The sequence below is a fragment of the Pseudoliparis swirei genome, chromosome 10, assembly GCF_029220125.1.
Source record: "Pseudoliparis swirei isolate HS2019 ecotype Mariana Trench chromosome 10, NWPU_hadal_v1, whole genome shotgun sequence".
NCBI classification, from domain to species: domain Eukaryota; kingdom Metazoa; phylum Chordata; class Actinopteri; order Perciformes; family Liparidae; genus Pseudoliparis; species Pseudoliparis swirei.
The window spans coordinates 7176217-7203500 of record NC_079397.1 but is presented as its reverse complement, the minus strand read 5'-3'; the positions used below and the strand labels follow the sequence as shown (position 1 = coordinate 7203500).

Genomic DNA, 27284 nt, shown 5'->3' with positions numbered 1-27284 from the left:
TTTCATAATGTCACAGATAATAATGTATCACATGGGGGTCATTCTCCTGATAAATGACTTTTGAAGGCATCCTTATCTGGGATCTGAGTTCTTATTCGACCACTGGATATGTCTTAATAACAGAAACAAACTAATTGTGCTTTTTGCGTGTACACTGTATGCAGGTGTATGTACAGTATATGTGTGTGTGTGTGTGTGTGTGTGTTTGTGTCTGTGTATGAACTGCAGGGCTGGCACATGCATCAGAGAGTTTGTGTACCCAGGCCTGTGTTTGATGTTGTGTGTTTACACCTGTGTGTGTGTTTGTGTGTATGTGTGTGTGTGTGTGTGTGTGTGTGTCTGTCTGTCTGGGTGAATGTGTTTGCATTGCACGGCTGGATGATTCAGTCAGTGTGTTTATGTGAATGTGTGGGTGTGATACAGATGGAGGGAGGGAGGGAGAGGGGGATAGAGAGAGAGCGAGCATGCATGTACAGGCTGCTTCCGCCTCAAAGCGTAGAGACAATCAGGACACGCTTCGGCGATCAGTGGGAATAAGGGGAGGAGCAGAGCAACCGCTACAACTCCATTTATTATCACTGAAGACAGAAACCAAGATTCACCTCTGCCTACACATAAGACTACACTAACACAAGGAGGAGGAGGAGGAGGAGGAGGAGGAGGAGATAGACTGAAAGGACAGAGTGAGACAACTATGAAAAAAGATATGATATATATATATATATATATATATATATATGGAGGGATCAAGGAAATATGATTCTAAATGGGCAGTTTAAAGAGAAGTGATAGGATGGGGGGGGGGAAGCAAAGCATGTAAGAAAATACTGAAGCTGGAACAAGGACAACATCATATTCATATTCCCATTAATACTGTATTAAAGGGAGGGTTTAAGTCTCTGAGAAAAATATGTCTTTCTTGCTGAGAGATTGATGAGAAGTTGTCTTGAAAAAGCCACTGCATAGCCAGAAGACAGTTAGCTTAACATAAAGAACATGCATAAATATATATATATATATATATATATATATGCATAGGGCACAGCTGGTTCCCCTGCTTCCTGTCTTTATGCTAAACAAACCATATCCTGGGGTTGTACTGCTGCAGACATCAGAATGGTAGCCTGTCAATGTTCAGCAAGAAATCTAATAAAAGCATTTCCCAAAATGTCAAACTACACAAAAATACACAACATACCTGATGTGCATAACATACTTGACGTGCTCAGAACACACAAAATAAAAGATACAATAAATCTCTCCCACTTACTGGAGCCGCTTTAAATAATGATCTGTAATGTCACATCGTCATTGATGCTTTTAATCAGGAGCCTTTCCAAGTGGTCAGGAAAAATGGTTGGAAACCAATACATATTGGGCTTTGGCTGAGATGCAGACGAGTCACCCGGTCTCACCCTTCCCCATACAGAGGGCTCTGAGCTGGGGGCACAGAGGACACATCTGCCCCAGAGCTCCACGGAGAGCAGAGCAAATGAGCAATGGCCGTCAGATTGCAGCACATCAGCTTGATGTACAGCAGAGGCGACGTACTTTAATATCCTTCTCGCTGGATCTGGTGACTGCTTGTGCATCTTCTCAGCACAGTGGCGCTAAATATACTGTAGGTTGGTTCTGCTGTCTTTTTCAGCGTGTGGGCTGATCTATTACATGTGTATTGTATCATTTACTTTTTATGTTCACAAAGCGTTAATGGAACATACTGTGGCCTCTGTGTTGGGTATTCAATGGTGATCTTTTATAATTACATTCATTGGATCACATGATGGGTTCTCCAGGATAACAACAACAATCTTCACAGGAGAATAAGAGAAAAGAAATTAATTGTAATTTACAACTGGATTTCTGCACATTCTTCTCTAGCCTTCAGTTGTAAATTAACATATTTGAGAATATAAAAGGTTTACATATAAAATGAGACATCCTATAGCTGTCAACTGGATATTATTCATGCTATGAGTCATCTGAAGACCCTCAGTTATTTTATCGGTGTTTTTGAATATTTTATGGTGCAATTTCCCCTGAAATTAGATTCATGGCAAATGAGATTGCTCAGACGTTTTTTTTATCTGAATGCAGATCAGGATGGATACAAATGCATATATATTATTGTTATCATTTTAGGAAATTACAATACTGCGATTATTTGCATGGTGTGTACACAGTAACATTGACAGTGTCAATTTAACACTTTAAGAGTACATTTTAACACTCAGACTCGGATTAGTGTATCAAAATGATCACTTCTCATTGTAATGTTATCATTATGTTCAGTGTTACTTTACATTCCATGTCATTTAGCTGACGCTATTATCCAAAGCGACTTACAATCATGTTAGATTCATACACCGTAGACGCAGGGAGCAGTTCAGGGTTAAGTATCTTGCTCAAGGACACATCAACTAGGGCAGGGATTGAACCGCCAACCCCCTGGTTGACGGACCTGCTAACCACTGACCCACAGTGGCTCTTTAACACTCTGTAGATACATTCTGGGACCATATGTTTACTTACTTAGTGTTAATGTACTCTTTCATACTGTGTATAATTCGGTATTTCAAGACACAAAAACAGCTCGAGTGTAAGGTGAACACGGTAGAGAGTTATTCTAAAATGTTGCTTCTGCTGAAACATCAACATTTGATATAAAAAAGTTATTTAGAGAAACTTACTGCAGTGTTTCCAGAATTAAAAATCTCAATTTGAAAGGAGGAGGGGGCGGAGCTTTCCAGATTAACAGTGCACGTTGTCATCACTGGGTTTTTTACTCTTGCTATTGTTGTAATAACTCTGAACTAGTTAATATACGTTGACACAACATATTTGACACTGGTGAATTTACTGTGTATATATGAACCCCCAGATACTTGACCTACAATATACAAATATATCTTCTTTCAACTTTAAAACCACTAAATGACCACAAAAAAGCACATCACCAATGATCCCACCTGCCATTTCGGTTCCCCTCAGGTGCGATTCTTTAAACAATGGAACAATAAACATTAAACGGAGGAAGTCCTCTTTAAAAACATTTATTCCTCCGCTCATGTCTTCTGATCACCTGTCACAGGCAGACCATGCGCGGTGAGTCGAGAGGATGTTGGAAAAGCTGCGTTACGTAGAGCGGAACGGAAGTAATACCAGTGTGGTTTCAAAATAAATGTTTTATAATCTTATACTACATGTTTTAATGAATGAAGTGCTGGATTGATGGTGCAAAACTAAAACCGATTTTTTTACGTGAGGCTTTACATTGTATTCCACTTATGTATTCGACCTATATAACTATTGTTCTGTAGTCGAATCAAACGTCACTGTCTATATTGTGTATACATGTTAATTGCAGGTTATACAATTGTGGCAGCTGTCTCTAATTTGGCCTCGGCTGCTGGTGATTGGCAATTAGTCAGCAGCCGAGGCCAAATTAGAGACAGCTGCCACAACAATTAAGTTATTATATTTGTTCACTCAGTGTTTTTAATTGTGGAGGACTTAAATAATTACATTAATGCCATACAATTAGGATTTTATTTTGTAAAACGTACCGGAAACCACCTTATGTGTCTGTGAGCAATAGTAAGACAGAGACCCCCTCACGGAAAGCTGTGGCAACTGTGGTGTACAGCTGCAGAGATGCGCGACACAGAAAAACAAGGAGAAAGGAGGGAAATGGAGGCTCGGCACATGCAAGGACACTAACCGCTGATCAGACATCATCTGAGATGCTTCGAGACACCGAGGGAGACCGTGTTCGCGGCGCGCTTTGGACATAAAAACGCGGAGACGGCTCGGATACTACATTGATCCGAATACAGGGACGGGAGGGGCCGATCATGGGGAACGAAGCAAGCCTGGAAGGAGGCGAAGGGCCGCCGTCTGGGCTACCAGAGGGTCTGGCACCTGACGGGAAGGGTGGCTTTGTGCGGGTCGCCGATGGCACTCCGGTCAATCTGAGTGAACTCAGCGAGGAGCAGAGGAGGCAGCTCGCCGCGGCGATGTCAAGGACGCAAGGCAGGCAGCCCGGAGGCGCAGCAGCTGCACGAAGGCAGGGCTATTCACCAACATTTTATTTATGTCTTGTGATGCAACTAAGATGTCCACAATAACCAGGCTATGATACGCGAGAGGGAGAACGAGTGGGTGTGTTGTGGTAGTGTGGGAGCATCATTTGGAGGATGCTGTACGGAGGCAGGGAGCTCGTTCACGCCCATTTATGATCCTCCCAGCCTCGCCAAAAATATATTATTTACTTAGAGCTCACTGTAATGGAGTACCATTAACGTCTAATACTCTGCATCACGAAACAATATTTACAAAATATTCAAGATGTCTTGCCTAATGCAGCTCTAAAATGGTCTGGGTACAGATTGATCGTCGTTGTGCATCCTGTTTCACATCCACAACCCTCGCTGCTATACGATGCTGTTCTAAGACTCGAGGTGTAGAAGCAGTCTGAAATGGTGAATGGTTTTAGTCCCCGGTTTGTGTCTCTGTGTGAGATCACAGACACACCTCCAATATTTGTGCGAAATTTTCGAAATGCCTGCTGGGTAAGAAAAAATATGTCGTGCCCAGTGTTTTTTTTATTTTTGTATTCCCCATCTGAACGACGCTTAAACACACAGCACAAAAACAAATCCGCCACCGTTATTAACTCTAATAGCGCCAATCAAACCCTCTACATTACTTACTCCTCATTCTGCATATATTGCATTTAAATCTGTTGCGTGGCAAGTGTGATGTGTTGTGGAGGGGAAAAGGTAGAAAGCTGCCAATGAAAACAATACACCAGTTCCATTACGCTTCAGATGTGAAATGTTACTCAGATAATATAGTGAAACATCTCTCGATATCTGATAACGTGACCTAGTGTGCGGTACGGCTAATTGGCTCCAGTTGGCGAGGAATGTTATTTATATCTGAGCTGAAGATGGGGATGGGAGGGGTGCATTAATATTAATAGGACTATAAATAGATAGGCAGCGTTAATGCCGATCTAGGCTGCCCTCCCGCTGCTTTCTGATGTCGGATTTCATAGTATTCTGTCTTGATATCGGACCTGGCGTCTGTTCGCTGTCCCTGGTGCTGAAATACACTGCTGGCTGAGCGTGGTGCTGGAACACCTCGCTGCAGTGGATCGGCCAACAGCTACTGCGGTCAACTCAGCCGACACTCGGATCTCCGTGGTCAACTCAGCCGACACTTAAATTTCTGTGCACCTATAGACTGATGTTCACGGTAAACGCATTCGATCGGGAGCGCGCAAGGGTTTTGATAAAGTTAGCGGCAGGATTCACGTGACACAACATCCGGTTTTACAAAGTTAGCGGAAAGAACTACGTGAAACAACATCCGGTTTTCAAAATAAGATGTCGACAAATCATACACTAGCATATACAAGTAAACAATTAACTGATTTTGAATCTTTCTAGATCGTTTCTGAGATTTAGCTTAAATTATGCTAACATTAAAACGTTTTACTGTACCAAGGAAGAGTTTATAAAAATAAAACTCAGACTTTGTATGATAAAAAATTCCTGTTTAAAGAAATCGGTCATTTCTTTCATGTTTGAAGTGCTTTATATATGTTTTTCCCCATAATGCCCGGCATTGACTGATGCAGCTGTGTTCAGGACAATCCATACTTCCATTATCCTGGGAATCAGACATATTTACTGTCCCAATTTGGAGATATTTCAAATTAAATGTCCAAAATGTTTAGAGAAATCGGTCATTTCTTTTATGTTTAAAGATATCGGTCATTTCTTTCATGTTTGAAGTGCTTTATTTATGTTTTTCCCCATAATGCCAGGCATTGACCGATGCAGCTGTGTTCAGGACAATCCAGACATCCATTATCCTGGGAATCAGACATATTTACTGTCCCAATTTGGAGATATTTCAAATTAAAGGTCCCGCTGGTTCCACAGCCAGTGCGTCGGAATGAACACACAAACACTTCAGGAAGCAGCAAATTCCAACTGGAACTGCTGTCTGTGTCCCTAATTTTTACACGATTAGTCGAATAAAAAACGACGTCCTGAACACATCTACCTCAGTCATTTCCTGGGGTTATGAGGAAAAACATAAATAAAGCACTTCAAACATGAAAGAAATGACCGATATCTTTAAACATGAAAGAAATAGGGTTTCTCAGATCATAACCCTATCAAACTCTCGTGGATGAGTGATACTCAACAGCCCACAGCCCGCAGGTGGAGATTTAAAAATTACATGTTGAAAGACCTCAAGTTTATTTCTTATATGACTACCAATATTGAAATATTTCTTGAGGCCAATTCGAATTCCTCCTCGCATGCCAACATTTGGGATGCCCTTAAAGCCTATATGAGAGGTCACATTTTTTCATACAGTGCCCACAAGGCAAAACAAATTAGAGAGAAACTTACTAAATTGGAAAGAGATATTAAAAAGCAGGAACAGGATTACATTGCCACCAAACAGGAAGAACATCTTAATACACTAACTAAAACAAGAATGCAATTTAATAATCTATGTACCAACAAAGAGGAAGCAGCTATGGCCAGAACTAGATATCACTATTATGAATTTGGGAACAAAACAAGTAAACTCTTGGCTTGGCAAATTAGAAGGAAGCATCTGATAAGTTTATACACTCAATATTAACAGAGGACGGCAGACTCCTTGACAACTCACCATCCATAAATGCAGAATTCAAACAATTGTATGAAGATTTATATAAAACTGGGCAGGATGCTGATAATATTGGAGCAAAAAGATTTATGGACGGAATGACCCTTCCCAAATTACAAGATGAGGATAGAGATCTGCTAGATGCAGATATATCAGAAACGGAGGTACTCCAAGCCATCAATTCCTTACAAAATAACAAGACACCTGGGCCAGACGGCTTCCCCATCGAGTATTATAAGACCTTCTCAAAAAAACTACTGACACCCCTCGTAAACATGATTAAAGAAGCTCTAGAAAACAAAAAATTACCAGACTCATTGGAAATTGCAACACTCGTATTACTTCCGAAACCGGGTAAGGACAAACATAAATGTGACTCATACAGACCCCTCAGCCTCTTAAATGCAGATTATAAGATACTATCCAAACTAATTGCCCTCAGACTGGAAGATGTTATACCAAAGATAATACACGCTGACCAAACAGGCTTCGTCAAAAACAGGTACGGAGCTGATAATGTGCGGCGACTGCTCCACATTCTGAACACCGCTCAAAAAAATAAAAATCCTATGCTAATAATATCTATGGATGCAAACAAAGCATTTGATAGGATTGAACCAAGCTTTCTTTTTCGGACTCTAGAGGCTATGGGTTTTGGAGAGAAATTCACTCGGTATGTTAAAACACTTTTCAATGCCCTAAAGCTCATATTTTAACAAATGACGTCTTGTCTAAGACTTTCTCACTAACCAGAGGCTGCAGGCTGTCCACGCTACCCGCTGCTCTTTGCACTTGCAATTGAGCCATTAGCCATCGCCATCCGCTCCAACGCCTCCATAGCCGGAATTAAATTTGGTACAAGTGAACATAAACTTTCTCTTTATGCAGATGATCTCCTATTATATATAACCGAGCCACACATCAGTCCCCCCTCTATTGAATTGCCTCAAAGAATATAGTGCAGTTTCGGGGTATAAATTAAATTACACTAAAAGTGAGATTCTACCACTAAATATACAGGACAACAATATTAGAGCTCTCACTGACCCATTGAGATGGTGCAACACTGGTTTCAAATATTTGGGTATACAAATTGGCAAATCGGATGAACATATATTTAAATATAACTATATAAAATTATTGGAACAAACCAAACTTAATCTTCAAAGATGGATGGATCTCCCTCTGTCTCTCATAGGCAGAATTAATACTATTAAAATGAACGTTTTACCCAAGTTTATTTACCTATTTCAATGTCTCTCTGTAAATGTTCCAAAGAGTTTCTTCAAAGAGCTTAACAAAACTATAACCCCTTTTTTATGGCAAATGAAAAAACCCCGGGTTAAACTCATCTCTCTGCAGGCTCCATATTCAAGGGGAGGGCTTAACCTACCACATTTTAGAAATTATTATCTTGCCTCTCAGTACCGACCAATCTGGATCTGGTTGCATGCAGAGAACAGTGAAGTTAGATGGGTCTCAATAGAACAACACGAGATGAAGCCTATGCCTTTAAAGGACGTACCATTCATAGGTAAAACAAAATTTTTAGCCACACTCACAAACAATTCAATAATACTGAACACATTTGCTGCTTGGCAGGAATCTCACTCACTCCTGGATATAAATATTTATTTTCTTCGAAGGGCACCGCTGTGGGGTAATCCCAACCTATCATACTACATAGAGGATTCAGTGTTGGGGATGGAGGGATAGAGGAATTAAAACAGCTGCTGATTTATACATTAATGATACATTTGCTAGCCTCCAACAACTAAATGATAAATTCAACCTTCCCAAACATAGTTTCTTCAAATTCTTACAAATTAGAGACTGGGTTAAGGAGAAATCTAAAGAAATATTCCCAGATATCCCGAAAGAAACTCCCCTTGAAACCCACCTATGTAACAAACTATGCAGATCAACAAAAGGAATAATATCTTCAATATACGGTATCATCAACGGAAAGTCACCTGTTTATGATAAAACATCTACAAAAGGGAAATGGGAAACAGACCTAGGATGTGTCTACGAGGAGGCAGACTGGCATCACCTATTGGAACAGGCACAGACGGTATTAATCTCCACAAAACACAGACAGATTCAATTTAATATATTCCATAGGACATACTACACCCCTTACAGGTTACATAAAATGGACAGCAACATTTCCCCCAGATGTCAGAGATGTAAAGTGACAAACGGTGATCTTCTACACATGCTCTGGAGTTGCCCATTGATAGAAGAACTTTGGAAACGCGTCACTGAATTAACCTCAAGGATAATAGGAATTCAAATTGAACAGGACCCAAAGATATGGATTCTGGGGGACACAAGCTCTATCAATGCAAACTACTATAATAAATACTTTATTTTACTTGCGAGTACTGCAGTGAAAAAATGTATTCTGATTAACTGGAAATCTGAAAAATCACCATCAATAAGACACTGGATTAATGAGCTTGTGTCCTACTGCACACCTGAAAAGATATTATATAATGTGAGAGGGAAGCAGGCAACCTTTGGAAAAATCTGGGGCCCCTTCATAGATATTCTGCCATCTCTGGACTCGGCTGATCGTGGTGGTGTGAGACCGGTGTCAAACTAAGCCCGCTGCAGGTTATTTATTTTTTATTTTGGTTTTATTTTGTTGTGAGTGCTGTATTGGTTTATGTAGATACAAATGTGTACGGATGGGTGTAGGTAAACTGTGTAGAGACTGTGTAGATGTATAAATGAAAGGAAACTGAGAGCCATACAAGGGGAGGGGTGGGATGGGGAAAAAGTTTTGTGTAATGTTTTTGTTTTGTTTGGTCTTATTTTTTATTTTTCATTTTATGTAAAAAAAAAACAACAACATCATCCTTGTGTGGTGATTTCCACAGGATTATACATTTGTGTATTTTCTTTTGTAGAGTAGTGTTTTCAGCATAACAAACTGTAGGTGATATTCCACTGCGGATGTTTTGTGGGGCAACATTTGTTAATAATAAAAATAAAAAAATCTTTAAAAAAAAAAAACATGAAAGAAATGACCGATTTCTCTAAACATTTTGGACTTTTAATTTGAGATATCTCCAAATTGGGACAGTAAATATGTCTGATTCCCAGGATAATGGATGTCTGGATTGTCCTGAACACAGCTGCATCAGTCAATGCCGGGCATTATGGGGAAAAACATATATAAAGCACTTCAAACATGTAAGAAATGACCGATTTCTTTAAACATGAAAGAAATAGGGTTTCTCAGATCATAACCCTATCAAACTCTCGTGGATGAGTGATACTCAACAGCCCACAGCCCGCAGGTGGAGATTTAAAAATTACATGTTGAAAGACCTCGAGTTTATTTCTTATATGACTACCAATATTGAAATATTTCTTGAGGCCAATTCGAATTCCTCCTCGCATGCCAACATTTGGGATGCCCTTAAAGCCTATATGAGAGGTCACATTTTTTCATACAGTGCCCACAAGGCAAAACAAATTAGAGAGAAACTTACTAAATTGGAAAGAGATATTAAAAAGCAGGAACAGGATTACATTGCCACCAAACAGGAAGAACATCTTAATACACTAACTAAAACAAGAATGCAATATAATAATCTATGTACCAACAAAGAGGAAGCAGCTATGGCCAGAACTAGATATCACTATTATGAATTTGGGAACAAAACAAGTAAACTCTTGGCTTGGCAAATTAAAAAGGAAGCATCTGATAAGTTTATACACTCAATATTAACAGAGGACGGCAGACTCCTTGACAACTCACCATCCATAAATGCAGAATTCAAACAATTGTATGAAGATTTATATAAAACTGGGCAGGATGCTGATAATATTGGAGCAAAAAGATTTATGGACGGAATGACCCTTCCCAAATTACAAGATGAGGATAGAGATCTGCTAGATGCAGATATATCAGAAACGGAGGTACTCCAAGCCATCAATTCCTTACAAAATAACAAGACACCTGGGCCAGATGGCTTCCCCATCGAGTATTATAAGACCTTCTCAAAAAAACTACTGACACCCCTCGTAAACATGATTAAAGAAGCTCTAGAAAACAAAAAATTACCAGACTCATTGGAAATTGCAACACTCGTATTACTTCCGAAACCGGGTAAGGACAAACAGAAATGTGACTCATACAGACCCCTCAGCCTCTTAAATGCAGATTATAAGATACTATCCAAACTAATTGCCCTCAGACTGGAAGATGTTATACCAAAGATAATACACGCTGACCAAACAGGCTTCGTCAAAAACAGGTACGGAGCTGATAATGTGCGGCGACTGCTCCACATTCTGAACACCGCTCAAAAAAATAAAAATCCTATGCTAATAATATCTATGGATGCAAATAAAGCATTTGATAGGATTGAACCAAGCTTTCTTTTTCGGACTCTAGAGGCTATGGGTTTTGGAGAGAAATTCACTCGGTATGTTAAAACACTTTTCAATGCCCCTAAAGCTCATATTTTAACAAATGACGTCTTGTCTAAGACTTTCTCACTAACCAGAGGCTGCAGGCAAGGCTGTCCAAGCTCCCCGCTGCTCTTTGCACTTGCAATTGAGCCATTAGCCATCGCCATCCGCTCCAACGCCTCCATAGCCGGAATTAAATTTGGTAGAAGTGAACATAAACTTTCTCTTTATGCAGATGATCTCCTATTATATATAACCGAGCCACACACATCAGTCCCCCCTCTATTGAATTGCCTCAAAGAATATAGTGCAGTTTCGGGGTATAAATTAAATTACACTAAAAGTGAGATTCTACCACTAAATATACAGGACAACAATATTAGAGCTCTCACTGACCCATTGAGATGGTGCAACACTGGTTTCAAATATTTGGGTATACAAATTGGCAAATCGGATGAACATATATTTAAATATAACTATATAAAATTATTGGAACAAACCAAACTTAATCTTCAAAGATGGATGGATCTCCCTCTGTCTCTCATAGGCAGAATTAATACTATTAAAATGAACGTTTTACCCAAGTTTATTTACCTATTTCAATGTCTCTCTGTAAGTGTTCCAAAGAGTTTCTTCAAAGAGCTTAACAAAACTATAACCCCTTTTCTATGGCAAATGAAAAAACCCCGGGTTAAACTCATCTCTCTGCAGGCTCCATATTCAAGGGGAGGGCTTAACCTACCACATTTTAGAAATTATTATCTTGCCTCTCAGTACCGACCAATCTGGATCTGGTTGCATGCAGAGAACAGTGAAGTTAGATGGGTCTCAATAGAACAACACGAGATGAAGCCTATGCCTTTAAAGGACGTACCATTCATAGGTAAAAAAAATTTTTTAGCCACACTCACAAACAATTCAATAATACTGAACACATTTGCTGCTTGGCAGGAATCTCACTCACTCCTGGATATAAATATTTATTTTCTTCGAAGGGCACCGCTGTGGGGTAATCCCAACCTATCATACTACATAGAGGATTCAGTGTTGCGGGGATGGAGGGATAGAGGAATTAAAACAGCTGCTGATTTATACATTAATGATACATTTGCTAGCCTCCAACAACTAAATGATAAATTCAACCTTCCCAAACATAGTTTCTTCAAATTCTTACAAATTAGAGACTGGGTTAAGGAGAAATCTAAAGAAATATTCCCAGATATCCCGAAAGAAACTCCCCTTGAAACCCACCTATGTAACAAACTATGCAGATCAACAAAAGGAATAATATCTTCAATATACGGTATCATCAACGGAAAGTCACCTGTTTATGATAAAACATCTACAAAAGGGAAATGGGAAACAGACCTAGGATGTGTCTACGAGGAGGCAGACTGGCATCACCTATTGGAACAGGCACAGACGGTATTAATCTCCACAAAACACAGACAGATTCAATTTAATATATTCCATAGGACATACTACACTCCTTACAGGTTACATAAAATGGACAGCAACATTTCCCCCAGATGTCAGAGATGTAAAGTGACAAACGGTGATCTTCTACACATGCTCTGGAGTTGCCCATTGATAGAAGAACTTTGGAAACGCGTCACTGAATTAACCTCAAGGATAATAGGAATTCAAATTGAACAGGACCCAAAGATATGGATTCTGGGGGACACAAGCTCTATCAATGCAAACTACTATAATAAATACTTTATTTTACTTGCGAGTACTGCAGTGAAAAAATGTATTCTGATTAACTGGAAATCTGAAAAATCACCATCAATAAGACACTGGATTAATGAGCTTGTGTCCTACTGCACACCTGAAAAGATATTATATAATGTGAGAGGAAGCAGGCAACCTTTGGAAAAATCTGGGGCCCCTTCATAGATATTCTGCCATCTCTGGACTCGGCTGATCGTGGTGGTGTGAGACCGGTGTCAAACTAAGCCCGCTGCAGGTTATTTATTTTTTATTTTGGTTTTATTTTGTTGTGAGTGCTGTATTGGTTTATGTAGATACAAATGTGTACGGATGGGTGTAGGTAAACTGTGTAGAGACTGTGTAGATGTATAAATGAAAGGAAACTGAGAGCCATACAAGGGGAGGGGTGGGATGGGGAAAAAGTTTTGTGTAATGTTTTTGTTTTGTTTGGTCTTATTTTTTATTTTTATTTTTCATTTTATGTAAAAAAAAAAACAAACATCATCCTTGTGTGGTGATTTCCACAGGATTATACATTTGTGTATTTTCTTTTGTAGAGTAGTGTTTTCAGCATAACAAACTGTAGGTGCTATTCCACTGCGGATGTTCTGTGGGGCAACATTTTTGTTAATAATAAAAATAAAAAAATCTTTAAAAAAAAAAAACATGAAAGAAATGACCGATTTCTCTAAACATTTTGGACTTTTAATTTGAGATATCTCCAAATTGGGACAGTAAATATGTCTGATTCCCAGGATAATGGAAGTCCGGATTGTCCTGAATACAGCTGCATCAGTCAATGCCTGGCATTATGGGGAAAAACATAAATAAAGCACTTCAAACATGAAAGAAATGACCGATTTCTCTAAACATTTTGGACTTTTAATTTGAAATATCTCCAAATTGGGACAGTAAATATGTCTGATTCCCAGGATAATGGATGTCTGGATTGTCCTGAACACAGCTGCATCAGTCAATGCCGGGCATTATGGGGAAAAACATATATAAAGCACTTCAAACATGTAAGAAATGACCGATTTCTTTAAACATTTTGGACTTTTAATTTGAAATATCTCCAAATTGGGACAGTAAATATGTCTGATTCCCAGGATAATGGAAGTCCGGATTGTCCTGAACACAGCTGCATCAGTCAATGCCTGGCATTATGGGGAAAAACATATATAAAGCACTTCAAACATGAAAGAAATGACCGATTTCTCTAAACATTTTGGACTTTTAATTTGAGATATCTCCAAATTGGGACACTAAATATGTCTGATTCCCAGGATAATGGAAGTCCGGATTGTCCTGAATACAGCTGCATCAGTCAATGCCTGGCATTATGGGGAAAAACATAAATAAAGCACTTCAAACATGAAAGAAATGACCGATTTCTCTAAACATTTTGGACTTTTAATTTGAAATATCTCCAAATTGGGACAGTAAATATGTCTGATTCCCAGGATAATGGATGTCTGGATTGTCCTGAACACAGCTGCATCAGTCAATGCCGGGCATTATGGGGAAAAACATATATAAAGCACTTCAAACATGAAAGAAATGACCGATTTCTTTAAACAGGAATTTTTTATCATATAAAGTCTGAGTTTTATTTTTATAAACTCTTCCTTGGTACAGTAAAACGTTTTAATGTTAGCATAATTTAAGCTAAATCTCAGAAACGATCTAGAAAGATTCAAAATCAGTTAATTGTTTACTTGTATATGCTAGTGTATGATTTGTCGACATCTTATTTTGAAAACCGGATGTTGTTTCACGTAGTTCTTTCCGCTAACTTTGTAAAACCGGATGTTGTGTCACGTGAATCCTGCCGCTAACTTTATCAAAACCCTTGCGCGCGCCGATCGAATGCGTTTACCGTGAACATCAGTCTATAGGTGCACAGAAATGTAAGTGTCGGCTGAGTTGACCAAGGAGATCCGAGTGTCGGCTGAGTTGACCGCAGTCAACAACGGGCATTGCAACACTATGCCTCCAATGTTTTCCAGGCTCTTACCATGCACAGACTTGTATTACTCAGTGCTCGCTATAAAAAATAATCAAATGCTGTTCACAGCATTACACTTTATTGCCACATCGTTTAATGTATCTCAGAGATAATGGCAGAAGCACCAGAGACTTTCAATCAGCAGCCTAAGAAACCCCTAGCTCTGTATGTTGCATACACACATCACCATACGATAACAAAGCATCAGCCCATTAGTCCAGTGATGCATTTTTCAGAGAATCACGTTGGCTTTTACGCTCGTGGCTGGAAGTGTGTGTAGGATGTGAATGTCGCCTCTCGGCATGAGCTAACAAAGATCTCTCAGCTCACCCTCATGGAGGCGAGCATTTCCCTTTCTATTTCAATGATCGACTCCATGCCATTCAGCGGTAATCACTTTCCTGTCAGCTTTACCCCAGGGCTGCCAGCCACACACTCTGTGTTCACTGATGTGTTGAAAGGCACTCAGCTTAACAAAGAGCCAGTCCAATGGTCTTAACTTAGCACAATGCAGCTTCAGTAGCAGATGAGTTAGTAAACATTCCAAGAAATAGATAGTAAAATAGCACATGCATCAGAAAATACTCCATTACTGATACATTGTTGATGTTTTTCAGACAGCAGGACATATGTGTTTGTTTGAGAATCCAATAATAATAGTATTATTACAGCAAAGAGAGCTATTTAAGTTGTAGTTTTCCTGATCTTAAAGCCAGTTGATTTCCATCAAACAGATCACAGTGGCAAATTAAGTGAAGACATATGTAAGGTAGCTTTTCATTAAATATTGTCACAAAGTTAGCTAGTGCTGCTGAGTTGGTTTATATTTCTCTTTTAGAGTATTCTCATATTGCCAAAGTGAACACAAACAAACAAAACTAATAAAACGCATTGCTAACAAAAACTGTCTCTGTTTTTCAGAACATCTGTATCTGATACCCATCAGCGCTCCCAGCCGGTAGGGGCCTCCAGGGGTCCGACAGGTCTCAGTAAGAGTCGAACTGTAGACGCCTTCAACCAGGGTCTACCAGGCAAGCCCACACCGGGCCGCAGCCCATCGTCCCTCAGCCTTTTTGAATCCAGATTCCGGCAGGAGCCAAAAGACCCAGAGACCAAGTCATCCGGCATGTTTGGATCCGGCTTCCTCAGCGGGGCCAACCCCCTGAGCGCTATGACCTCCTCTGTCTCCTCCTCCATATCATCCATGGGCGATACTGTCAACATGCCCAAGTTTGGACGATTTCGGGATGAGGAAGTGGGAGATGCATCGGCAACACCTGAGTCCAAGCAAGGAGGAAAGCCACCAGGCAAGGGCCCTCAGCAAGGGTCAGGTCCCAAGGGACCACAACAAGGAGGACCTCCAAAACAGGGTCAGGGCTCTCCTGGACAGGGACCAAAGCCAGGTCAAGTACCCCCTGGGCAGGGACCCAGGCAAGGTCAGGGACCACCAGGCCAGGGACCAAAATCAGGCCAGGTTCCTCCATGTCAAGGACCCCCTGGGAAAGGACCCAGTCAAGCTCAGGGACCTCCAGGCCAGGGACCCAAAGCAGGACAGGGTCCTCCTGGCCAAGGACCCCCTGGGCAGGCCCTGAGGCAAGGACAGGGACAACCTGGCCCGGGGCCCACATCTGGTCAAGATGCTCCCAGCGAAGGACCCCCTGGGCAGGCCCCCAGGCAAGGACAAGGACAACCAGGCCAGGGACCTAAATCTGGCCAAGGAGCACCTAGTCAAGGACCCCCTGGGCAGGCCCCGAGGCAAGGTCAGGGTCAACCAGGCCAAGGAGCCCCAGGGCAACAAGGCCCCAAACCAGGTCAAGCACCACCAGGTCAAGTCACCAAACAGGGGGGCCCTCCCCAGCAAAAAGGTGGACCTCCTCAACAAGGACCTGGGAAGCCTGGACCCAATCAGCAAGGGCCACCAGGCCCTGTGGCACATCCCGGAGAACCAGTGAAGAATGGAGGCCCGTCCAGTCAGCAGGGGGCTGGAAAGCCCGGAGGTGGACTCTGTCCACTGTGTAAGACCACACAGCTGAACATTGGGTCGAAGGACACACCTAATTACAGTTACTGCACCGAGTGTAAGAACCAGGTCTGCAGCCTCTGTGGGTTCAGCCCCCCAGACTCAGCGGTAAGGGATATGTTCTTATTATTCTTTCTCATTTCTCCCATAAGCTGCTGGGTACACTGGCATATATTTAATAATGCACAAGAGAGTCCATTTTATTGATTGCAAGGGTATGAAAGGTCACACATTATTCAATTGTTTGTGTGTGAAATATCAAAATATGAATTCAGTTTTCTCGATCTGCATTACACTGCAGACATATACATATAAAAGGGTATTTAACCCTTGTGTTGCCTTCGGGTCATTTTGACCCGATTCAATATTTAACCCTCCTGTCGCCTTCGGGTCAATTTGACCCGATTCAATGTTTAATGTCGGTGTTCTTTCGGGAGTCAACAAACAAACATAAAGTACCTCACACTTAAACTTGGAAAACAATATTAATTCTAATAATTTTCTGGAGATTTTAATAGCTGGGGTCATATTGACCTCAAGGGTAAAATATGTTAGTAAATATAAAGGTAACAGGAGGGTTAAACATTGAATCGGGTCATATTGACCCGAAGGCGACAGGAGGGTGAAACATTGAATCGGGTCAAATTGACCCGAAGGCGACAGGAGGGTGAAACATTGAATCGGGTCAAATTGACCCGAAGGCAACACAAGGGTTAAGCAATTACTCAGAATAATATTTTTTTTTTCTTGCAAAAATACATATTTTTTTATTCTCAAAAACAATGGACATTATCGAAGATTTGCATGTTTGGCATTTATAAACAATAGGATTTAAAAAATAAGATCAAATATTTATTGCACTGTTTTGCTGAATCCGAGACACTCTAGCCGGTCAGCGGCGTAGTGCTGCTCTCTGAGCACAGCAAAGGGAGTGCATCTCATAAGAGAAGCACCATTTGAGGAACAGAGGGACCATATGGACCCAGGGAATGCTGATCAAGGTAACTCATGGCCATGGCCACAGGACGATACTGTGCCAGCATGTGAGGACACTTGGGGTCACACATGTACGGTAAACACTGGTGAGCCATGATTACAGCACAGCAGACTGAGTGGTACCTTCTGCTTGAGCCTCTTTTCATTTATAATTATACATGTCAAGGTCATGGTCATTTCTTGAGCACAACCATCAGTTCATGAATCTGATATTCGTTGAATTTTAGGAAGAATGTCTCTCCAAATGAAATGCTCTTTGCAGTTACAGTACCATTATACACATGGTTCTGTTCTCGATAGAGATCCAATGGTCAACATTGGCCCTTTTTAACACTGTGGCTTTCACACAGTGGAAACTGAGCTGCACTGTATACCTAACAAAGAGCACAGCGGTGTAGCCGGGCTTCTCTGGGATTATGTGCTTATGGTCCACACATAGACAATACAACGCAACAGTTAACAATGGTCAAACATGTTCAGCACCTCTGATGAATGAAAGAAAAACATCATTGATACGTGAATAGCATTTGCCTTTCTTCCAACATACTTTGTTTCGTTGGTGAATTCAAAGAATCATATGTCGAAATAACATTGTGTTAATTAATTGTATCACTTCAATCATTAAATATACATGTTTTATTTCACATGGAATGATCTCATGTTAAAAGAAACTATTTGGTAAGAGAACACCGGATTCAAAATTATTTGAAACAGTAATTAGTGGACATGTCTCTGAATGTGTCTTTATTTTACGCTAAACAAAAAGAGAATGGGTATTTCAGGGATTTAATTGGTTACGCTTGCCTGTGTTTATCCAGTAATTACCCAGGCCATTGATCAACAGTGTGGAGATTTAACCCGTCTTTTGTTTTATGCACAGGGGAAAGAGTGGTTATGTCTGAACTGCCAGATGCAGCGAGCGATGGGAGGTATGACAAAACCCAAACAAGGCTCGGCCCCGCCCTCGCCCCAGAGACAGGCACCTGGCAAGCCCGGCAAGCTGCTGATAAAGCAGCAGAGTACTACCGACCAAGGGTTAACGCCGCCAACCACACCAAGGCTGAAATCTCCTACTTCTCCTGGACCGCTTTCCCCCGCCTCCTCATTGGGGGGATCCCCAAAGATTGACCCCAAGACAGACAAACCCATCCAGCCAAAGTCCAGTCCACAGCAGTCTCCAGCTAAAGCCAAACAGGAGTCCAGCTTCTTTGGGAGCTTGGGAGGTATCAGTCTGGGAGGTTTAAGAGACGCCAAACCTCCTGCGTCTTCTTCACAAGGCGGCGAGTCCGTCACAGGGAAACTGTTCGGTGGGTTTGGGGGCTTGATGGAATCATCGAAGCCCCAAGCGCAGGCAAAGCAGGAGGAGTCAGTGGCTGGGAAGTTGTTTGGAGGTTTTGGAGGGTTGAAAGAATCGGCAAAACCTCCCGCTTCCGCTTCTCAGATGTTCAGCTTTGGATCGTCACTCTTGAGTTCAGCTACCAATCTCGTCTCGGACGAGAAGGCGGCTGTTTCTCCACCCGAGTCGCCGGTAGACTCGGAGCCAGGTTCCCCTCTGGACTTTGGCCTCGGCTCGCCACCCGACTCCCCTTTCTCTCCTCACGGGTCTCCTCCTGATTCCGACTGTGCTCCTGACACTCCACCTGCCAAGTCCAAGAAACCCCCCAGAACCATCTCTGTGGAGCAGGAGGAGAAGGCGTCAGCAGCCGAACCTCCACCTGCAGCTGCCCCTGAAGCAAAGGGAAGCTGCCCTCTCTGCAATGTGGAGCTGAACGCTGGATCGGCAGACACACCCAACTACAGCGTCTGCACCACGTGCAAGAAGACAGTTTGCAATCTTTGTGGATTTAATCCTACTCCCCATTTAGGAGAGGTAAGAACTACATATTTAATAAACACCACAGATTCTTCTGCTTTCAACACACTGCTCCTACCACTAGTTTATGCAACCCGTCTTGTATTAATAGAACACCAACATCCTCTAGATGTTTTATTGAAATAGGTCACCGTAAAGATAACATCAGCTCTGGGTTTTCCCCCACGAGCATATCGCAAATCATTCTGAAAGGAGGATAGGACGTTACTAGTTGTCCGAAATGCATTAGTTTCCCCCAAATAGACTAACAACATCTGCCCATTGAGTAAGTGGATGTGGTCACTTATGCTGCATTTTAAAATACCAGTCTCATTACTATCAAGCCTTTCTTTAGCGGAGAGGTCTGCCAGGTAATTTAGGTTGTTTAAATGGACGTCAAAGAGCACTTCAAACAATTGACACTTGACTCTGAAACTGAATACCCAGCATGTGTGCGTGTGTACAGTGTATATATCTGTGTGTATTCATGTTTTGCTGAATGCTCACATTTCTTCCGATTGACTCGTCTTTTGTCGGGAAATTCTTGTGCACCCTTGACTGATTTGTGTGATGCTCCTATGGTTGCTTTTGCACGTTTGTGGATATGAGCTTGTGTCCATTCATTGTCTCATCTTGCCTAATGACGACGTGGAAACCCACGCATGCCAACACTTCTATCTCCCGAGGTGTGGGGATCGGTTTGCTGGTGTTACTGTGGTGTTTTGTCTCGTATGGATGTATATTTACAAGACTGCATTGAGTTCCTCAGAGCAGAAGGTACTCCGTGGTGTAGGAGCAGTGCATTATGGGAATAGAGGCCAAATTGTGTTTTCAGTTGAGTGGTTTCTCAGCATGTAGGCAAAACAAATTCACATATGCTGAACCCATTTCATACTCCATGCAACGTATCTTAGCTGTAAATTGACTGAAGTCACTTACAGTACAATATTTGATTAAATCCTCTTGACATGATCCTCCGAGTCAGGGCACCAGGCACGTGCACAGACATTTTGGGGGGCAGGTGCTCAAACCCAAAAAAAGGGCACCCATCGCCAAAATGATTTTTCCAAGTTAAGGAGTTGGTTGCTAGCAACACTTGAAACACACTGTGTCGTGAGAAGCCATGAGAGTTGAACAAAATGACATGTTCTCTATTAACAATTACAATTTATTTTAATTTACAAAATAATAGGAGCCAAAAATGCCATATAATAAACAACGTACTAACCTCGACCGTTCGGTCATGCCGGGTAATATCAAACTTCTGTAAAAACGTTATAAGGCCTCAATCTGATATTTCCCAGCATGACATCACTCTTGGTTAGTAAGAAGCTATTACAAGTGTTGTTTTTTCTTGCGTTTACTCTTTTCACCCTCTGCAATTACTCATACAAGATTGATCTTTGTAAAACTGGAACAGACAAAACAAAGAGAAACATACCACATGGATAGCATGACACCGAGAGCTATTGTTAGCATAGTTTAGCTGCTCTGTTCTAGCTGTGAATTATTGTGACATTTATAAAATGAATTAATAAATTCAACATACTATTGAAATTGTCTAAATGGCATTTATAAAACAGATCTCTCTCTCTCTCTATCTATCTCTATTTCTATCTCTCTCTCTCAAACATGACGTCAGTAAACAGCTGGACTAGGCTTTGAAATCACGGATTTCGGGAATTTGTGTTTGTTTATTTTTTTTAGGAAACGTCGGACCAGTTGTGACGTAATATTTTCAGTTGTGGTTAATTTATCACCAAACGACGTCAGGGGACAAACACCGTCATGACTCGTGACCTGTGTGTCTGATGCTGCGGGTCAGAGGAGAAGGAGGTGCACCCGTTTCGTGGCGCGAGGAGCACTGCGCGGAGGAGGAGGAGGAGGAGGGAGGGGTGCGGCGTGGGGAGGCTCGTGAGCGCCGCGGAGCATGTCGGGGAGAAATTCTCACAAGAACTCCAATAAATGCCCCGACAGATATCCAAACACATTTGGGAGGACTTGATGAGAGAGACTATTTTTTATTCTTTAATACTTATTCATGAAGAAAAAAAGTGGGCTCCAGCAAAAAGGGCACTTTTCTCATCCAGGGCAAAAGGGCTGGTGCTTGAGCACCACTAGGGGTCTATCTGTGCACGTGCCTGCAGGGCACACACACGTGTTTGTCCACCGGCAGCTCGATCCTATCACGTGTCAAATACTTGGTTCACCGAAGGTTGAAGTGTGCCTTTATTAATCTGCTGCGTATTTCTGGAGGCTCCTGTAACAGCGAGTTGAACTGAGCTTTGAGTGGACTTCACCGTATCAAAATGCTGAATTCTAATGGAAAATCAACTTTGATTTGTAAAAGAAAAGATAATGATAAAATGATGTAGACTTCTTAGAAATATATGTACTTATATTCCCGCACAAACCACAACATGTAAGAATAAACACATGTTGTAAGGCATAGTGCCGATAGAATGAAGGAATCATTTGATATTTTAGTGAATATGATTATTCTTTTCCTCAGAGAGACAGCTGAGAAGAACAATACCAATCTCTTAATTTCCAGGAAACAAAAGGTTTCAACCAGAAGCTTAGCTTAGCTTTAAGACTGTAAAGAAGGTATTTTATTATCTCAGAGCACTTTCTGGTGCTGGTGGACTGATGTTCTTATCTCTGGACTGAGCCAACTGTTTTAGTGCTAAGCTAAACTAACCAGCTTCATATTTACCATGCTGTTTGACATACAACTATATAGCATCCTGCAAATTGAAAAGCTAGAATAACCCATGTTTATATTGTAGTAGTGAGAAACATATTACATGTGCACGCTTCAGATTGGAGAGTAATTATATCAGTACTATGAAATATAGCAATAAGTGTTCTACACTGCACCGTTCCTTCAACAAGTTTTCAAAACAAGATTTCTGCCATTTGTTTACAGCCGTGACAGCACTACTAAAGCCTCACGTTTTTTCTTCTTTTTAGTCTTCAGATTGATGTCCTTTTCTTTAGCTTTTAATTGCGCATGCTTGCTGTGATAATGAGGACATGAAGTGCACAATCCCTTAATTGTGGTCAAGCATGAGGAAAAATGTAATTATGCTGAAGAGATGGTCATCCAAGCCACTAATGCTCTAATTGGATATAGATCCTTCAACACCATCTTGTCTGAAAGCCAGAACGTCAGCTCAGTTTGTTTTTAAGAATGAACTTGCTACAACTTGGAGAAAAAAAAGATGAATTATTTCGAACTCATCTAGGACTAGATGCACTTTAGCAATTATTAATATTAACAAAGGATTGGTTGAACTAGAATAGAACAAGTTACACAATGAAGCAGCATCTTCCGGAGTATTGCACACACACACACACACACACACACACACACACACACACACACACACACACACACACACACACACACACACACACACACCACCTTGGTTGAGTCATCTACCCTTTACGCACTGTGCCTCGCTTCTGTCATTCGCTGTCAGAATGTCGGCTGTCAGTAGGGGTTCTCTTGCTGATGCATGAGAGAGAGAGAGAGAGAGAGAGAGAGAGAGAGAGAGAGAGAGAGAGAATAGCCCATACATTCCAGCTCTGCCAGCACATGCCCAGGAGGCTGAAGTGACTTGAACTAGTCACAGCCACTAAAAAGGCCACAGAGGGGAGAAAACAAGCTACTACAGGGCATCTCTCTCTCTAGGCTCCTTTGTGTGTTCCCTCTTTAATATTTCCTCCTTTAAAAGGGTGTTTCTGTTGCACCAGGCAACCCACAGAGTCCCTGATATGGCCACCTTAGAAGGCTCTAAATGGATGCTATTTTTAGACACTAAGGTGTTTTTTGTGTTTCTTTGTGTAGTACTGTGGTTGGTCTGATGTAATTGTGTGAATTTGGCAGTGTGAATGGTGGTACATGAAATATATACTGTATGTAATACATTAGAGTGATTGCACACACATGGTAAATGAGTACTGTCCTTTGTTCCTTATTTTCCAGGTCCAGAACCTTGGTCAAGCAGTGACAAGTGGTTTAACATTGTTTTAGAAATTGTTGGAATTGAATTGAACTGTCCTCAGGCACTGCAGAAGGTTTCTTGTCTTCTGTTTTAACACAGCTCACCCTCGAGCTTCACTCCAGAATGAGTTCCAATTATCCCCTTTCTAATGTACTGGCCCTTGCATGCTTAGCAACGACATTTAGCCACTGAGCCTTTCGTGCTAAGAAGGGCGGAAAAAGCAAAGACATCATGTGTGCCAGCACTGAGCCCTGTTGAGGACAGACAGGCAGAGATTTGAAAACATACACATTCTGGCAGCGGCCTCATCTAGTTAGCACAGGCTGTTGTACTGACATCCTGATTGGTGCTGCTCCCCCCGCCCCCTCCCCTTGAAATTAGGCTTTTCTAAAGTGATAGGATAGTTTCTTATTTGAGTTGAGAAGGCTTTGTGGATGCATTGTCTGACTGGGACTTTCTCCCTAGAAATTTAAATTGAATAGGTGTAGCCCACAATAGAGCCTGGATTAGGAAATGGCTTTGCCTCCAAAAATTATTTTCATGCATTCAAAAACCTGAGAGAAAAATGGATTCGCTTTTTTCCACACTTTAATTAGGGCCTTTCAGTCTTATTGGATAGACAATGGTAAACACAGTGCTGCTGGAAGACACTTTCTGAATCGACATGAGACAAATGGACAAGATCCTAGTCACAAACTGACCCTTTTTATTCACTTACAAATAAATAGTGAGGCGTGAAATCTCCAAATACACAAATGCATCTTCGCTGAAAAGCATACGCCACGTAAAAAGAGAGACTATCAAACCCACAAATGATATTCTAGTGGAGGAAGGGCATGCCCAAAACCGAGGACAGAAGAGACAGAAGATAGATCACTGTGACACAAAGAGGCGTATAACAGGGAGTCAAAAGGGTGGGGGTGTCACAAGGGATATGGGTGCCGGCCAATGCTGCCCCAAGCAGTGCAGCCTATGATAACCCGACTATTTTGGTTTGTCGTAGCACACGTGACTACGAGCCTATATGAGTCACACGAATAGCACCTATAGGCAGACATAATGTCGGGCTAAAGCATCTGGTGAAGCAGGAAGTTTAACATCATACACGACTTTGGACTTTGAAGAGTTTATGGAGCGTTTTGGATGTGACTAACGTCTGTGAGCCTGAATTGTATCTCTGTACACAGCCTGTAGATATGTTCTATTTTGCACTCATGCATAAATCATACATTATATTCCACGTAAATATGCGTTAAATGACAGACATGACAAAATGTTCATATGCAAAACATGAAGTGGACCATGTGGTACTGTATATAGCTGTATGATCACATACAAAGTATATATGTTATGGCCAGTAGTTGGGATAACATGCCATTTGCAGTTAAAAGAAGACACAGATGTCTCCAATAATAAAGCCATGTTTCAACAACACGTTTTCAAATGTTTTTGATCACATAAATGATGAATGGAGCTCTTAACAGGTTTAATAACCTGTATTTAAGGTTTCCTATTGTGGCTTTTCAGACTGATTATGCATACATCTATTGTGCTGTATGGCTCTGTGGATACAGATTTATTTTTTTTATACCAAAGATACTTTATAGCCATTGACAGAGGAAAGAAAAGAATCCTAAACTCAACGTATCTCCTTCTATTTCCGATGGGAAGCTGACACATGCAGACAGATTATGAGGTGTGTTGCAGATAAATGAGATCAGATGCAGACAGAACCTGCCCTTAATCCCTGGGCTCAGAATAAACATACGCAATGTCTAGCACCACTTGCGTTGTCAGATCCATTTTTTCAAAATATAGACTTTTACCCACAAATACTTTGTCTGCTGTTTTCACTCACCTGACATTGGAACATCAATCCACTATCTAGCGACATAGCCTGACTCACTTGTGCATCATCCATCAGCTTTGAGTTTAATAAAATATGTTTTACTTGTATACTTTATTTAAACCAGCATTTACCCAAAGAATGTTTGCTGTGGCGTGCGGCAGCACTCTGCTTGATCTGACCAGTACAACCACAGTCATGCAGTGCAGGTTACCAAGCAGCTGAGGTTTAAACTTGTTTGACTTTTCTCTGAGGATTTCTGACGGCACCATTTGATTTATTCAACTTCACCGCTCAGAGTTTGCTGCTTATTTTGGGAATTTTGGAGGCCCAGTTCTCCACTCGCCACTCACATAACAATCATGATTCAAGCGAGAATGACTTTAACACGTGAGCATGGACTGCTGCTAAAGGGTGTTTACAGCACATTGTCCCCAAGATGGCAACATCTATGACAGAGGGACATTTATTAATTAAGACAGAGATCTTTTTTGGCTTGCAAAGGAGCTGCTATAATGTTATGCTTGTACGTTCCGCATACAAGGAATTTTACTTGGTGAAAGGTGACAATAGACAAAAACTAAAAACTGTGCAATAACATAAGACATCATTTAAAAATAGAAATATGTGGTAAACAAATAACAGTCCAGAATCATGAAAGAATGGCTCATAACACTAGGTGAACAGAAGCCGGACAGGACGTTGTGCCACCATATACGTATGTAAGTTACGTATACGCTAATAGCTCCATCTGTACGTTAACATTTTAAAGTCTACGTTTGATAGGAACTGAAGCTTGTCCTGACTTGCCGGATATTGATTAACAGATTTACACAGAGATAATTTTAAGCTTGTTGGTATTAGCTGTTGTTGAGTCACCGCCAAAGAGCATTAAGCTCCCTCTCTTCTACTGCTTCACTCTTTGCCTCACACCACCATGCTCCTTTTCTCCAACTGTCCTTTGTTTCATCCTGTTTGCTTCTCCCTACTTCCCTTATGTTCTTTGTCTTACTTCTCTCCCCGCCTGTTTTTCTTTTGCCTCTCACACACTATTATCACCCTTTTTGTGTGCATGTCGTCACATCTCTTCTCCCTCCTCCTCCATCCTCTCATCTGTTTTAAGCCATCTGTACCATCGTCCCCCAAGATCCTCTATTTCTCACACTGTCGGTGCCAGGTTGCATCTAAATTTAGATAGGGTCCCTACGCCTAATACAAGAGATGAACCGACCTTCACAACACTCCAAATCCCAGTTGGAACAATAACCGAACATGGGCAATGGTGACAGCCTCTCATGTCTCGATATGTGGTCGCCGTCTGCCGTTCTCATTTAGTCTCCATTCCGTGTCCTTGGAGGACGTTTGAGATGAAAGAGAGACGGAAACACTCATACTGAATCCCTCCTTATTCATTTGTGTATAAGCTTGCGTGTTGTATGAGAAATGTAATATAGAAAGAGAAGGAGCAAGTTGTCATTTCCTTCAGAGATATTTCAAGCCTTTCATCTGGATAGATGTATGACATCAACATCTTCACAAACTCATCTCTGTGGGTGTCAACTTTGTTGGTATCCATTCACATGTGATGCTAGAAAACGTCCTTGGAAAATGGCGAGTGACTCTCTGGATTTGTTTTAATCATTGTTTGCAGAATTCATCACGGCAGACGGACAGGAACGCTCACAGGCATGTCACATTGTATTTAAAAGCTTGCA

The 27284-nt window shown here is 41.3% G+C and overlaps 1 protein-coding gene across 1 annotated transcript in view; it reads left to right on the top strand.

The window, feature by feature from the left end:
* Window positions 1-3854: 3854 nt before the first annotated feature.
* pcloa (piccolo presynaptic cytomatrix protein a) overlaps window positions 3855-27284 on the top strand; it is a 61221-nt gene continuing 37791 nt past the window's right edge. The window contains exons 1-3 of the mRNA XM_056425459.1: window positions 3855-4066; window positions 15767-16973; window positions 18742-19731. Of these exons, the coding sequence (XP_056281434.1) occupies window positions 3855-4066; window positions 15767-16973; window positions 18742-19731 (2409 nt within the window). The remainder of the gene's footprint in view (window positions 4067-15766; window positions 16974-18741; window positions 19732-27284) is intronic.